The sequence below is a fragment of the Erpetoichthys calabaricus genome, chromosome 13 (assembly GCF_900747795.2).
Source record: "Erpetoichthys calabaricus chromosome 13, fErpCal1.3, whole genome shotgun sequence".
NCBI classification, from domain to species: Eukaryota; Metazoa; Chordata; class Cladistia; order Polypteriformes; family Polypteridae; genus Erpetoichthys; species Erpetoichthys calabaricus.
The window spans coordinates 109,013,714-109,028,102 of record NC_041406.2 but is presented as its reverse complement, the minus strand read 5'-3'; the positions used below and the strand labels follow the sequence as shown (position 1 = coordinate 109,028,102).

The following is a 14,389-nucleotide window of genomic DNA, read 5'->3' as shown; positions in this document are numbered from 1 at the left end:
ACAAAACAAACCCCACCCCGCAGCGACATTAGAGAATCAAAACAAAGAGATATCCGTTTAATTCTAAGAAAATTAAAACAAAAACAGTGCTAGATGGCATGATAATAATAATAATAATAATAAATGTTATTTATATTGCACTTTATCAAAACAGAATGTATTAAGTGCAAAAGAAACAACCTTGGAAGTTGAAATTTAGTTCTCTATTGGGTGGGTGTCTTGTTTGGGAGAGAGCTCTGTCCTTCAGCCAGCCTGGGTGTTATAACACTCCAACCAGGAAGGGTAGAGTCAGTTACCCAGAGCGGTGGAGAGAAAGGGAGATGACAACAGCACCCCCTCTCATCCTGGGGTGGTATGACATAACTCTGATGAATCTGGAATGTGCTTCCAGTGCACATACGTGACAGTCTATATTTTTGTATACAAAGATTGAGGGTTCTTTGTATATGTTTCAACATTTTGTTGGGTGTTTATATTGAATTGTGTTTTCTCATACTGTATTGGTATTGAATTAAATTTCTGCAGCAAATAATTAAATTATACAAGTGATAAATATGAGATATCGAGCAGTGCTTAAATTCACTTCAATATAAGAGAACATCAAATGTCAAAACTCTTCTAAATTTACTTACCTGTCCCTAAAGTGACATGGGTAAGGCACGGACTGAACCATCGTCACATGATCCACCACACTTCTGCCTGTCTGCACAGCTATAATTGCATTCTCAATCATGTCTTGCAGTGGAATAAAGATACGGTTATATCGAAAGCTGGTGGCAGGAATGCTCTTGGGGTGCACAGTCCAGACTGGGTTTTTGAGGCGGTCAGTGCGCATGCTGTTCAGAACATTGGTTCGGATTGTGTACTTCACATGAGCCGGCAGAGAGAAGTTGGAAGATCTCCGAGTTTCAGTGCTATGATTTTCTGGAGACTGGAAAATTACACCTTCGGAAAAAACAAAAATATATACAGTACTCATTAACTGATATTACAAAAAATACTCTCAATTTAGAAGTGATTGACATACATTCCTTAATATTTATTATATTAAATTTATAAAATATAATTAACATTTTTAAAAGGACAAATGAGACTGAACAAAGAATGGGCTTACAAGACTCCTGCTTGTGTCTGGCTTTGTATAGTAATTGAGATGCAAAGTAGAAATGAACTGGACAAACACTTTCTCAAGAATGTTTGTAGGAATTGAGTTAATTGCTTCTTTCATATGCATATACATTATTCTTTCTTTCTTTCTTTCTTTCTTTCTTTCTTTCTTTCTTTCTTTCTTTCTTTCTTTCTTTCTTTCTCTCTATCTCCCTCTCTTCCACTGTACAGATGTGGCTGAAGATGCAGATGCACAATTGAAATAGACAGGTACAACAGCCATGATTAACCATATTCATAGAGAATCTGGACTAATGAATGAAGAAACTTTTCAAAATCCCACAGTAGTAGAGATAAAAAAAACAACTGAATGAGAGACCTGAGAGTTAAAGAGGGGCTGCATTATGGGTTTAGGAGGACCTTTGGACATGCATGGTTAGCAGCAACAGTAGTGATGCTCTGGCCACATGGAAAGGGTAACTTCCAAGTAAGAGAACCTAAGAGCTGCATTGAGTTTACAGAGCATGGAATAGAAAAGCACACTTAAGTGTTTTATATTCACATATAAGCTGCTGTATTTGATGACATAAGCTGTCATGTAAATCCATATCATTCCTCACTTAGGTAATAACATATTCCATTTGTTTAAATTAGTAATTTTATGAAGGAACCCATATCATGAAAGCCATGATCCTGAGGTACATCTGCTCCCTTCAAACTAGGCATATCAAATGCACTTTAATATCTATTCGCTTCACTTTAGTTAATCAATCCATCCATCCATCCATTTTCCAACCCGCTGAATCCGAACACAGGGTCACGGGGGTCTGCTGGAGCCAATCCCAGCCAACACAGGGCACAAGGCAGGGAACCAATCCTGGGCAGGGTGCCAACCCACCGCAGTTAGTTAATCAATCTTGATTATATATAAGGCCATTATTAGCATGTACCATTACATGGCACTCTACTTTTAGATCAAAAATCTAAGACACATTATGAAATATGTAAACTGAGCAGCACAGTAAAAATATAACATTACATATTCTTCACTGCTGGACCATTTCTTACCAGCAAAAAAATTCTATAGCTCTCCACCAGATGGCAGCACTACAATAGATAACTGAGACAAAGCAGTGTGTCTATAGTGGCTGTATACTGAGATATGAGTTATATCATATGTCGTGCATAGACAGGCTCAGTGTGATACAAGTTAACTCATACCTCATGTTCAAAGTGTTAATTTAGGTTATAGTTACGGGGGCTGTATGCTTTTGTGGCAGCATTGGTTACAAGTCAGGAAACAAACTTGGATCACCACCACACACTCACTGAGCTAATTAAGAATCACTGATTAATCTGAAATGCACATCATTGGGAATGTAAGAGGAAATCTGGAAAGCTCAGAATAAAACCCATCCAGAAATAGGAAAAAAAAACTTGGCGTAGAATAGGAATGCAAACCACTGGATCTTTGAGGCAGCAGTGCTAATTGTTGTACCATCCTATCACTGAGCAGTAAAGACGATGCAGAAAATATAAGTGAATAAAAATAGAGCAGTGACAGATAACTGGATACTTCTTTCCATCTGAGCTTTTAGTTCTAGCTCTTCTTGTGATTTGAACCCATACATACAATCTATTGACAAGCAATCTGAGATATTAACCATTAGTCGAGATAATCATGTAATCTTCTTTGCCACTGAGTTTTTTAAAATTTAGGGCCGGAGTGGTGGCTCTGAGGCTAAGGATTTGTGCTGGTATCCAGAAGGTTGCCAGTTCGAATCCCCGTCACTGCCAAAAGAGATCCTACTCTGCTGGGCCCTTGAGCAAGACCCTTAACCTGTAATTGTTCCAGGGGCACTGTACAATGGCTGACCCTGTGCTCTAACCCCAAGGGGTATGTGAAAACTAACAAATTCCTAATACAAGAAATTGTATAAGGTGAAATAAAGAACAAAAAAAAAATCTGCCTATTTTGCCTGTTGTAGTCTGCATGTATCCCTCAACACAGATTTTTTTTACATTACTTACAACTATATTACACCCAAAATGACATTCACTTGGGTCATCACTATATTGTGGGAAACATAAGCAATAAAAAACACTTACTAGCCAGGAAATTGTTTTGTTCCATTAGCTGTGTTGCTTTTAGTTCTAGCTCTTCTTGTGATTTGAACCCATACATACGATCTATTGACAAACAATCTGAGATATTAACCATTAGTCGAGATAATCGTGTAATCTTCTTTGCCACTGAGTTTTTTAAAGTTGCGTTTATTGTTGTCTCTGTAAAAAAATAAAATAAAATAATGATAATAATAATAATGTACTATGGTTGATAAGAAGCCCTTTTCCCCCATCCCCAAATAGATACATATAAGTATGGTTTTGTTAAAAGATGAATCACACAGGGAAGGTTTAAACGCAAGATGTTTATGTATTACACATCAACTAAGGGAAAACAAAATAACATTCTTCCCCACTAGGCCTTGCTGAACAGTATTTTGCCCTGTCTATAACTTGGGATGCCTATAGAACAGCATCAACGCTCCTCTCAATAGCCTCCTTTACCTCATTCACCACCTCTACTTGTCATGTTTTTGCCAACTGTTCTCCCAAACTTTGACCAGACATAGCATCCTAAATTCACTTTCATGATTAACTCTTGGAGCACTTCAAAGTCAGGAATGTCCTCTGGACCTCTTAGAACTACCCTTGCTCACCTAAAATGTTCATGCAGTCTTGAAACCTTCTCTCTATATAAAGAGTATGTCTGCCTAATACAATATGTGTCAGGGTTCCAGGCATAACATAACAGACATTGTTACTGCCGTCTTTTGGGCTATAGAACTACAACTCTAGCAACCAGTGTTTCTCCCCGTCCCTGAAATACTTTCATTTGGGGTGGCTTCCATTACTTGGAGACCCAGTATTCCCAAAAGCTGGCTCCTCCGCTACAATGGGATAATTTACCATTACAGAAGCATTCCCAGCTGAGATATCTTACAGCACATCTCCTGCCTTGAATGACGACTAATCCCAATCCCATCCAGGGTTGAATTCACGCTACCTTAATCATACCTAGGTCCAAATTGTCTTGGTCAAGAAACATTTATTGAATAGAAATAACAGCTAGAGTAGACCTCCCCAAAACACTTCCATTCATGCAGAAGTGCATTTTTATTCAGCACCAGTTAGATGAAAACAACAATCTTCATTGGTCGACTGAGTTAACTCATTGAATTAAAAAGTTTAGTGAAAGAACCTATCTGAGTTACAATATGAGGTGCAGAGTTAATATGAAATGTAAAATATCATCCAATAAGCAGAAAGTGAAGATTGGTTCCTAAAAAGTGAATTTGATTTTTTGTTAAATCAATAAACACAATGCACAACATCACTTTTTACATTTCCAGACATCTGCACTGTAGCTGTTATTTGAACATTTTTCACTATTGTGAAGTTTGCCATTTCATTCTGTACCTGATGTTTCTGTATCATTTCAACAGTACATTTAAAGAAAAGTTTCCAGCAGCATGTCAACGTTTGGTGTGAGGAAAATTACTTTTTTTATAAGACTTATATGCAAGTAGAGGAACCAAAATAAAAACACAACCAGACTTACCATATTCCCAAAGCTCTTTGGACAATAGATTCAGATCAATATTTAACTGGCTCTCTATAAAACTGTGAATAAAATTGTTTTCCAAAGCTCCCTGCAAAGAATGAAATGCAATAAATCAATAATTGAGCATTTATTAATTAATAATTTAACAATTAAGCATTTCTTAAAAAAATAACCGACCAACTGAAGTTGTCGTACATAACTTCAATCATGTCAATGTATTAAAACTACGTACAAAAGAAATGAATTTACACATTAATGAAGTAACTTTATTACATTAATAATGACTCCCAAGATAAAAGACAATTCCTTTCCACCTTCCAATTCTCATAATAGTTAGTTTACATGATAATACTCTTGAAATTTAAATTAAATTTGAATTTAGGAAGGATATGCCTGCTGGCCTTGAGGCACTATAATATGGAGGGAGCACTTGGTGTTCATATTACAATCTATTCCAGGTCACACATATATGCACTGTGGTAACTGCCAGTCGCCAGCCATGAGCCTACAATGTGTATACAGTATTACAAAGCCTCTCAGAAGCAGCTTCTTACAGCTTGAGCTAATAAGAGAACTCCCATGCTAGTTTACAGAGGTATGGCTTCTTAGCACTGCAAACAAATTACTTCCTGAGTGACATAAGCTGAGCTCTTTCTCTCTCTCTTTCACTCAGCCCCACACTTTACTGCAAAGCAATATGTTTGAGCCATGCAGAATACAAATCCTTCCGACTACGCCAAATGTTCTGTTATGAAATCATCTAATTCCATCTGAGGTCGCACATTTGCACTGTGGTTATTGCCAGTGGCCACAAAAGCACAATTTCTGTATTATAAAAGCTCTCAGAACCAGCTTCTTATAGTATTAGCTAATAGAAGAACTCCCATGCCTGTTTGCACAGAGATGTTAGCCGAACTTTGGGTTTTCTCCTGGTTATTCATGTGTTTCTTCTCATAATACCAGAGACATGCAGGTTATATTAATTGACAAATCTGAACTGACCTCAGTGTAAGAATAAGTGAATATGTGTGTGCATATGTGTACCTGCCACCCTGCCTAGGGCCGTTTCTCACCTTGTGTCCACTGCTGCCAGAATAGGCTCACACTGGCACTGACCTTGGATGTAGTGAAATAAGATTAGTTTTGAGACTATGTATATAACTATGCGCCCGTCCTCCTGGATCCAACCCTTCCTGCCTAGAAACCATATATACAGTATATAAACTATTGCATCTAACCATCAGGCAACAGGATTAGTTCTATTTATAGTGTAGTGGAGCCTAACTCTCATATATCAAATGCAAAGCAGGGGCCAAAATTGCAGAAGGTGCCAACTGTTGGAATGACACATTCAGTCATACAGGGCCAGTTCTGAGTGGTCAATTAACCAAATTATGACGTCTTTGGCAGGTGCAATAAAAAAAGAAGCACCAGAAGAAAATATTGCACTGATATGGGAAAAGTGTTCAAACTCTACACCCATTATCCCTAGAATAGGGGTTAAAACACAGTATTAATGTACTGCCTTAAACTAATTAAGCTATTCTATATTATTTTATCTCATACAATCTGAGTAAAAAGTTTAAATTTCAAAAGATTAGCATGTCTACTGTAAAATATGGATCCTTAGGTTACAGACCCCCTCAACTGTAGAATGGCCTATCTGGTAAGTAAGGGTGTCAAGCATTTAAATCCAGGACAAAATCCTTAACTTCGGAGTTGTAATACCCTTGTTAGAGTTTATCACCCTGTTAAAATTATTTTCTTAAAAAAAAAGCATGGGATGTATTATAGTCAGGTCTGTTTCCATCCTCCATTTCTTGTTAATACTTGGATCTTTGTGCCACTGAACTGTCACTCAGCTTCTGCTCTTGGCCATGCAACATTCATTCATTTATTTTCCACCGCTTATCCAAAACAGAGTTGTGGGGGCAACAGTGAGGCCTATATGTTCCTTTCCCCAGCCACACTTGCCAAATCATATTGTGGGATCCCAAGGCATTCCTAGGTCATCTGGGAGATGTAAAGACCGTCATATTACAGCAATATCCTTAAGTCTGAGCCATATGATATTGTATAATAGCTAGAAGGGGAAGGCAGGTAGTTTTTAAGAAGGGAAAATATTGACTTTTCATATTTTAAAGCAACATAGACCCACCAGAAATGTATTTTCTCAAGGAATATTTTACACTGGAGTTTCCTTTCCTCTATTGACAACTTGACAGATGCTCTGTTAGCGCTACTGCTTAGATTTAAACACATGTACTAGGCTTTTATTTCTTTAAATCTTCCTCTGGGAACAATTCAGTTAAACATTATGCAATTATTCTCCTACACTTCATTTAATAGGATGTATTTTTAGGTATATGCATGTTTATGCTCATTTCTATTTCTTTTTCACACTTAACACTATGCAAACTATACACACAGGGAGGATTTGAGCCTCCCTGTCCACAATTTAACAATACACTATAACTCACAATATAACATGCCCACCTGTAAATGGTTGATCATGAGAGGATTTTCCCTTTTTCCCAGCACATCAGAAACTTTCAGAAAATTCTGAGAGTATATTAACAGCTGTTCCAGATATTTAAAAGTGTCATTTGCCTAGGAGAAAAAAAAAGAGTTTGTTACTTTTTTTATTTTATGCACTAGTGCTTTGTAAATGTATTCAAACTCAAATCTCTAATTTTACTAAATAACTAAACCTACACTGAAATTGTGTTCTTTGTAGTATGCGTATTGCAAAACAGTGCAAATCAAAATGATTTGTTTTATGTTAGAGAAAATCTTAAGATTAAAAAAATCCTGAAATATCCTATGTTTAGAACCATGTTTAACAGCAATTGAGGTAAGTATGTCTCAGCTTTATTCACTTTTCTCAAATGATTGTGGTCCATTCTTCCTGGGAGATGGCCTCTAGGTTGTTCAGATTAGTCGGATGGCCCTTTTGCGCCATAATTTTCAAACACTTCCACCAACCGACAGTTGATTTTAAAACAAAGCTTTATCAGAGCCATTGTAGGACTTTCATTTTTTTATCCATGAACTACTCTAAGGTTACTTTGGTTGGACCTGTGTTTGGGATCGTCATTTTGTTGAGAGTTGAACTTTTGCCCAAGCTTTGTTAAAACAGATCCTCTCAAAGTATTTGCTTGAATTTCTAACCATTCCTTTCGTCCTTTTCTTTTAATCAAATGCTCAGTCCATGCTGATGAAAAGCATGAATACAGCATAATTCTACAATCGCCATACTTAACTGTTAAGTGCTGTGTTTTTGGAGATGTCAGCTGTGTCATATTTTGTAGATGTCTTGTATATCTCTTTGCATGTTGGCCAAAATGTTTTATCTTCGTCTCATCTGATTAGAAAACCACAAAACCTTTTCCTATAATCCTTCTTTAGCACTCTTGTACTTTTTGGCAAATTACAGATGTGTTTTCAGTTTGCTCTTTTTGAGTAATGGCTTCTTTTGTGCCACCTTTCCACATAAACCAGTGCTTTGTAGAATTCTTCATGTGACTGACCTGAGAACATTTACTCCAACCTCAGCTACCAAACCCTGTAGATCCTTCAAAGTGATAATTGGTCTCTACTGTATATGGCTTCTTTACCAAGATTTCTTATGGTCTGTGCAGAAAGTTTTATGGGATGACCTTTTTTAGACAGTATCTGGTGTAGCTTCCACTTCCTGAAAATGAAACCAACTGTGCCAACTAGAAAATCCAAACACTTGGATATGGTTTTGCACCAGTTTCCTAATTTATGCATTTCTATCATGTCATCTCTGTCTTCTTAGGAATGTTCTATAGTCTAACCCAAGAGCTAGTCTTTTAAATGTGGTGTTATCCAAAAAATGTGTTAACTATTTTAGTAATTGAATGATTTGATGATGGAGGCTAATTGGAAGGCAATTTTTCAGCTGTGAAACTTTGGAGCTTCTACAGTACTGGGATAGAATGCTTAGGCATAATGATTCTGTAATGCCTTAAGATATTTTTTAAATAGAGATAGGGAGATGAAATGTAAGTCACAAAACAAGGAAAGGTACAAACCATGAATCTGTCCAATTTGTCGCAGTCAAACTACTAAGCAAAGACGTTATCAAAAATGACCAAAAAGACTATAACTATTACAGAAACTCTAACGTGTTTTTAGGTTAAAATTTAGTCTCTGGTAACCAGAAAGTGTATAACACCTGACCTTTATATATTCTATTCAGTGACATCACAGGTCATGACCTACCGTACAGTCATCCAACATAGCAATGTGGCTAGCAATTAAACACAAGCTGAGTCCAAAAGGGGGCAGCCATAAGAAACACAATGGTGCTGTGATATGACATTACATATTGTATTTTTAACATTGTCTTTAGCACAAAATAAACCTTAAATATAAATTCCTTATATTCTAACGCCCCGCCCAAAAGAAACAAAAATCATTAAATAAATGTAAATTAAATCCATAAAATAATTAAAAAAACAACAGAATCATGACAGCCTACTTTCATAAGTCAACAGTCTAGAGGTTATATACAATAGCTAACTGTTTTACCCAGCATCACCTAGGACGTTTCATAAGACAGTGGGTGTCAGTGATAGGGCCGTTGGGTGTTCAGGTTTATCAGAAGTACTCTGTTACTAACTAAGTGCTTTTCTGTATACAATATTTGAAGGTTTTTTTCTACCACAAGCTAATATTATTGGCAGGCGATGTGCCGCACTGGTTATGGCATTGGATCTGAAACTTCAAACCCAGATGCTGTGGATTTAAATCCCACTACTGACATTGTGTGATTGTGAGCAAGTCACTTCACCTATCTGTGCCCCATTTTGGAAAAATTAAATAATTTTTATCAATTATATCACAAATGTTGTAAGTCACCATGGATAAAGGTGTCAGTCAAATAATAAGTAATAATATTATTAGTTCTTACTCTTGAACACGCTATACACAGTTATCCATGAGTAAAACATTCCTGCATTAAACCAATTCTTGCTGTTTTCTGCTTTTCCTTGTGACTTGGTGTTTGTGCTCATTGCCAAGCACAATTTTGCAGAAAAATTGGATTATTTTGAATTGAAACGGGTAATCAGTAGGAATAATGTGAAATTTGAGTATATATTACTGTCATTACTAGATGTTCACGGTTTTCATTTGTTTACACCAAGTACGCTCTGGACAGCATTTCTTTTCATGTTTTTCATCAGTTGTTTGTAGTCCCCCATTAAAGTCTGCAGATCTGAATGTACAATGCCCTTCAAAATGTTTGGGACAAAGACACATTTTTCCTTATATAGATCCTTCGTAACTATTGAACTCACCAATGCATTCTTTCTTCTTAATAATATTCCAGACAGTTGATTTAGGTAATCCTACGGTTTATCGATGTCTCTGATGCTTTCATTCTTGTTTTTATTCAGCCCCATAATGGCTTTTTGACTTTCATTGGCACAACTCTTGCCCTCATGTTGAACAATGGCAACTACAGACTTCAAAGGTGGTCTGTAGGTAGAAGCAAGCCTAGATACCTTATGCCTGCACTAATCCAGCAATAAATCACATCTGAATAACAACAAACAACTGTGACACCAATTGTTCCAAACATTATGGTGCCCTGAAATGGGAGGACTCTGTATAAAAAGTGTTGTCACTTCTACAAACTGAGGCATGTGAATTTTTTGACTTGTAATTTTAAACTGTGGAACAGAGGGCCAAATCAAGGAAAAATGTGTCCATGTCAGAAACATTATAGGGGGCACTGTATATGAAAAGCAGTACCTGAAGTGGATATACTGTACATACGTTCTGGTGCCCTATGTGCTACAGTGATGTATTAACGTGAAGAGTGAGGAGTGCAGTGCTTTTCCCCATTACAAATTCAAACACCACTATCTAAGACTGACATTTCTTCCTTGGAGTTTGCAGAAAAAAGGTCAAAGTGCTTTGGGTTTCTCCCTTAATGTTTTAAGCGCTGTGTTTGAACACCAGGCATGGGATGGGGGATACTTTTCAGTGCAGCAACTGGGGGCTGGAGGTAGGTGGAGTGGAAGATAACCAAGATGAAAGCTGCTATGCATCTAAGAGTGCTGGTAGTCAACAGCAAAAAAAAAAAACAATGGCTTAACCACAACAACAACATCTTCTTTGACCTTCACCAAACTTTCAATTTAAATTTCCCACATGACCATGTCTCTTTTTTCCGGTCTAGGACACCACCCCACCCTCAGTTATCAGTCCACTGTATTGGTTAGTTGTGCTATTTGCATGGCCTGTCAATTGCTTCTGCTGTTTAATTCATTTGCATAAAACACACTCTCAATGCAGCGCAGAACATGCTAGTTAGCATGATATTAATAAATATCGACATACACAAAAGTTACTGAAAAATACATTTATCGATATTAAACAATGCTGACTCATTTTCTTTTTTCTATAATGTCACAAAATTTCAATCAAAGCCTTCAAGGCATTTTTGAGATTTTGAAATAATGTTGTTGGGGGTTTATATCTAAATATTTATATACAGAAATATATACTATATATATATGTACTAGCTGTGTAAGCTCGTGCTGTAAAAGGCCCGGGGTCATAGAAACTATTGAAATCATCAGAAAAAAAATTGAAATGTAGAGATGTCAGGTAATTGAAAGGAACTGCTCTGGGGGTCTCTCTCCTAGGAGGATTTGTTTGCCGACATGCTTGCATCGCTTGTGCTTTAGTGGTTAAGGGACTTTGTCTTTCTTCAGAGGTTTCATTTTGCCGAACTGCTTGCATCGCTTGTGCATTAGCGGTGGGAGGAAAAATAAAAATGATACCGTTTTGCCAGTGTTAACGGCTAAGCGATGTTGTCTTTCTTCTGAGGTTTTGTTTTGCTGGCATGCTGGCCTTGCTTGTGTTATTAGTGGCTAAACGAGTTTTCTGTTTCCTCGGAGGCGGAGCTCTTACCTCGACTCCACCTCTCACTTCCGGGCTGGACAGTGTCACGCACGAGCACTTGGGGAGCAACTTAATGACCCGGTTTGCTTCACGACAAAACCCGCAGGGGGACAACGGCAGTGTACTAATCTTTCTTTGCTTCCTTAGAAAGGCCGAGACATCGCCGCCGTAAAGATCACCCGGATGGCTCTAGAAGACGCACACTTCCGGGTTCCTTCCTTTCCTCTGCTTACCCCTTGATGATGTCATACTCCCACAATCCACCAGGATTATCCCAGCATTCCACACTTTAATATCCGGTCCGCCACTATAAACTGTCCGTCCTCCCTCCCTTCAGTGTCTTTTGAGTTTTTGTAGAAAAACAATTGACTGCATTTTTTGTTACAGTATACGGGGCTCAAACCCCAAAACTTTATGCATGTTTCTGTCTTTTATTACAGTGGCGTAGCCAGCAGGATCCAAATAGATCCGAAGAATGGCAGAAGGACAGGACCTGAACGCGGTCCTCAACACCCTAGTCACGGAGCTCCAGGCCGTAAAGATTGAACAAGCGACGACCAAGATGGAGGTCACAGACACCAAGAGGCGGATGGCAGTGGCAGAAGCGGTACGGCCGGAGCCCTCGAGGCCTCCTCCACCTTGCTGCTAGCTCTCACGGAGGACAACGACATCGAGTCGTACCTCTCCATATTTGAGAGGACGGCAACCAGAAACTAGTGGCCGCGGGCAGAGTGGGTGTCCATCTTGGCACCATATCTAAAGGGGCCCGCACTATCATGACCTCCCCAAGGAGGAAGCCGCCCAATACGACCTCCTGAGGGCCAAGATATACCAGCGGTACGGGGAGATTTGACCCCGCAGTCCCGGCTAGGGCCCAGGCTTTTGAATACTGGGGCAAGCTCGGGCGCTGGCTACGGCCAGACAAAAACCATGCTCGCCAGGTGGTGGAGCAAGTGGCTTGCGAGGGTCTGATTTATCGGTCTATGCCGGCATCATTTAAACATGAACAATGGAACGATGATTCCTTGAAGTTTGCCAGGAATGCTATCGTGTTTGCTGATGACATATCGTCAATGGCTTCCACACCACACGGACCCTACTTTGTACTAGAGAACGAGTTGCTTTATCAAGTCGCAGAGCACGAAGGTGAGGTTTGTGAGCTAGCTCACGCCCACCTTCTAGGCACCCATCTTGGGGCCGAAAAAACACTGGAGAGGGTAAAGCTCCGGTTTTACTGGCCCGGGGTCAATGAGGAGGTCCGGCGTTTCTGTCAGTCTTGCCCAGTCTGTCAGCTGTGCCAGATACCTCGAAGGGACCACGCTCCTCTGATCCCGATCCCCCTGATAGATATTCCCTTTGAGAGGATCGGTGTCGATCTGGTTGGAACCCTGGAACCTTCGGTGCGTGGTCACAAGTATATTTTAGTGATGGTTGACTATGCGACTCGATACCCCGAAGCAGTTCCTCTGCGAACTGCTAACACAAAAAACATCACACGGGATCTAGTAGGGCTGTTTTCCCAAGTGGGCATACCCAAAGAAATCCTCACGGATCAGGGTATGCCCTTTACATCGGATACGTTCAGGGAGGATGCCAAATTACTCCGGGTTAAGCATCTTAAGGCATTCGCCTATCATCCACAGACGGATGGACTTGTAGAACGGTTCAATCAAACCCTTAAGCAGATGCTCCGCAAGGTAGTCAGCGCAGACGGTAGGAACTGGGACCAGCTTTTACCGCTAGTGCTTTTCGCCTATAGGGAGGTACCTCAAGCCTCCACAGGGTTTTCCCCTTTTGAGTTGCTATATGGACGGCAACCCCGGGGTCTATTGGATGTACTAAAAGAAGGCTGGGAAGGGGAGGCACTTCCCTCCACCAACCTCTTAGAATATATTGCGCAGTTACGCGATAGATTGGCTAAAATTAGACCCTTACTCAAAGATCACATGTCCAGGGCTCAAGCAGCGCAGGTCCGGAATTATAATCGGAACACCTCCCTACGCGAATTCCAGCCAGGGGATCGTGTAATGGTGCTTTTGCCCACCTGCCACTCCAAATTGTTGGCTCATTGGCTAGGGCCCTATGAAGTTAAGTAGAGAAAAGGACTCGTCGATTATTTGGTGAGTCAGCCAAATTGTTGACCGAGTGAGAGAGTCTACCATATCAACCTACTGAAGCCGTGGAAGGACAGGGAGGACGACCCTCCTCCCAGCCCAGCTCTCTCCCTTTTCTCAGAAAAGACACCGCTTAACTTCAGCTTCAATTTGTTGCCCCACCAACAACAGGAGCTCGAAAGAGCAATCCTGTCCGTCCTGGAGGTAGTCAGCGAAGCACCTGGCCCGACCTCGTTGATTCAGCACGACATTGTGACAGACCCGGTGGTTGTTAGGGAATGACCCTATCGCCTCCCTGAAGCAAAACATGCTGAACTGGAGCTAGAGGTTCAATGAATGCTAGACATGGATATCATTGAGGAGAGCCATAGCCCCTGGTCCAGTCCTATCGTCCTCGTTTCCAAACCAGATGGGCCATGTAGATTTTGCAATGACTTCAGACGTCTTAATCAGGTCTCGAAGTACAACGCATATCCCATGCCCTGGGTGGATGAGCTCCTTGAGAGACTAGGGACGGCCCGTTATCTGACTATTCTTGACATGACGAAGGGGTATTGGCAAATTCCCTTAACGGCATCTGCGAAAGAAAAAACTGTTT

The 14,389-nt window shown here is 39.8% G+C and overlaps 1 protein-coding gene across 1 annotated transcript in view; it reads right to left on the bottom strand.

Moving 5' to 3' along the window:
- Positions 1 to 14,389, bottom strand: part of LOC114663796 (ATP-binding cassette sub-family A member 13-like) — a 488,511-nt gene that overhangs the window by 432,794 nt on the left and 41,328 nt on the right. The window contains exons 10-13 of the mRNA XM_028817717.2: positions 7,232 to 7,345; positions 4,733 to 4,823; positions 3,217 to 3,393; positions 633 to 945 (exon numbers count right to left, since the gene is read on the bottom strand). Of these exons, the coding sequence (XP_028673550.2) occupies positions 633 to 945; positions 3,217 to 3,393; positions 4,733 to 4,823; positions 7,232 to 7,345 (695 nt within the window). The remainder of the gene's footprint in view (positions 1 to 632; positions 946 to 3,216; positions 3,394 to 4,732; positions 4,824 to 7,231; positions 7,346 to 14,389) is intronic.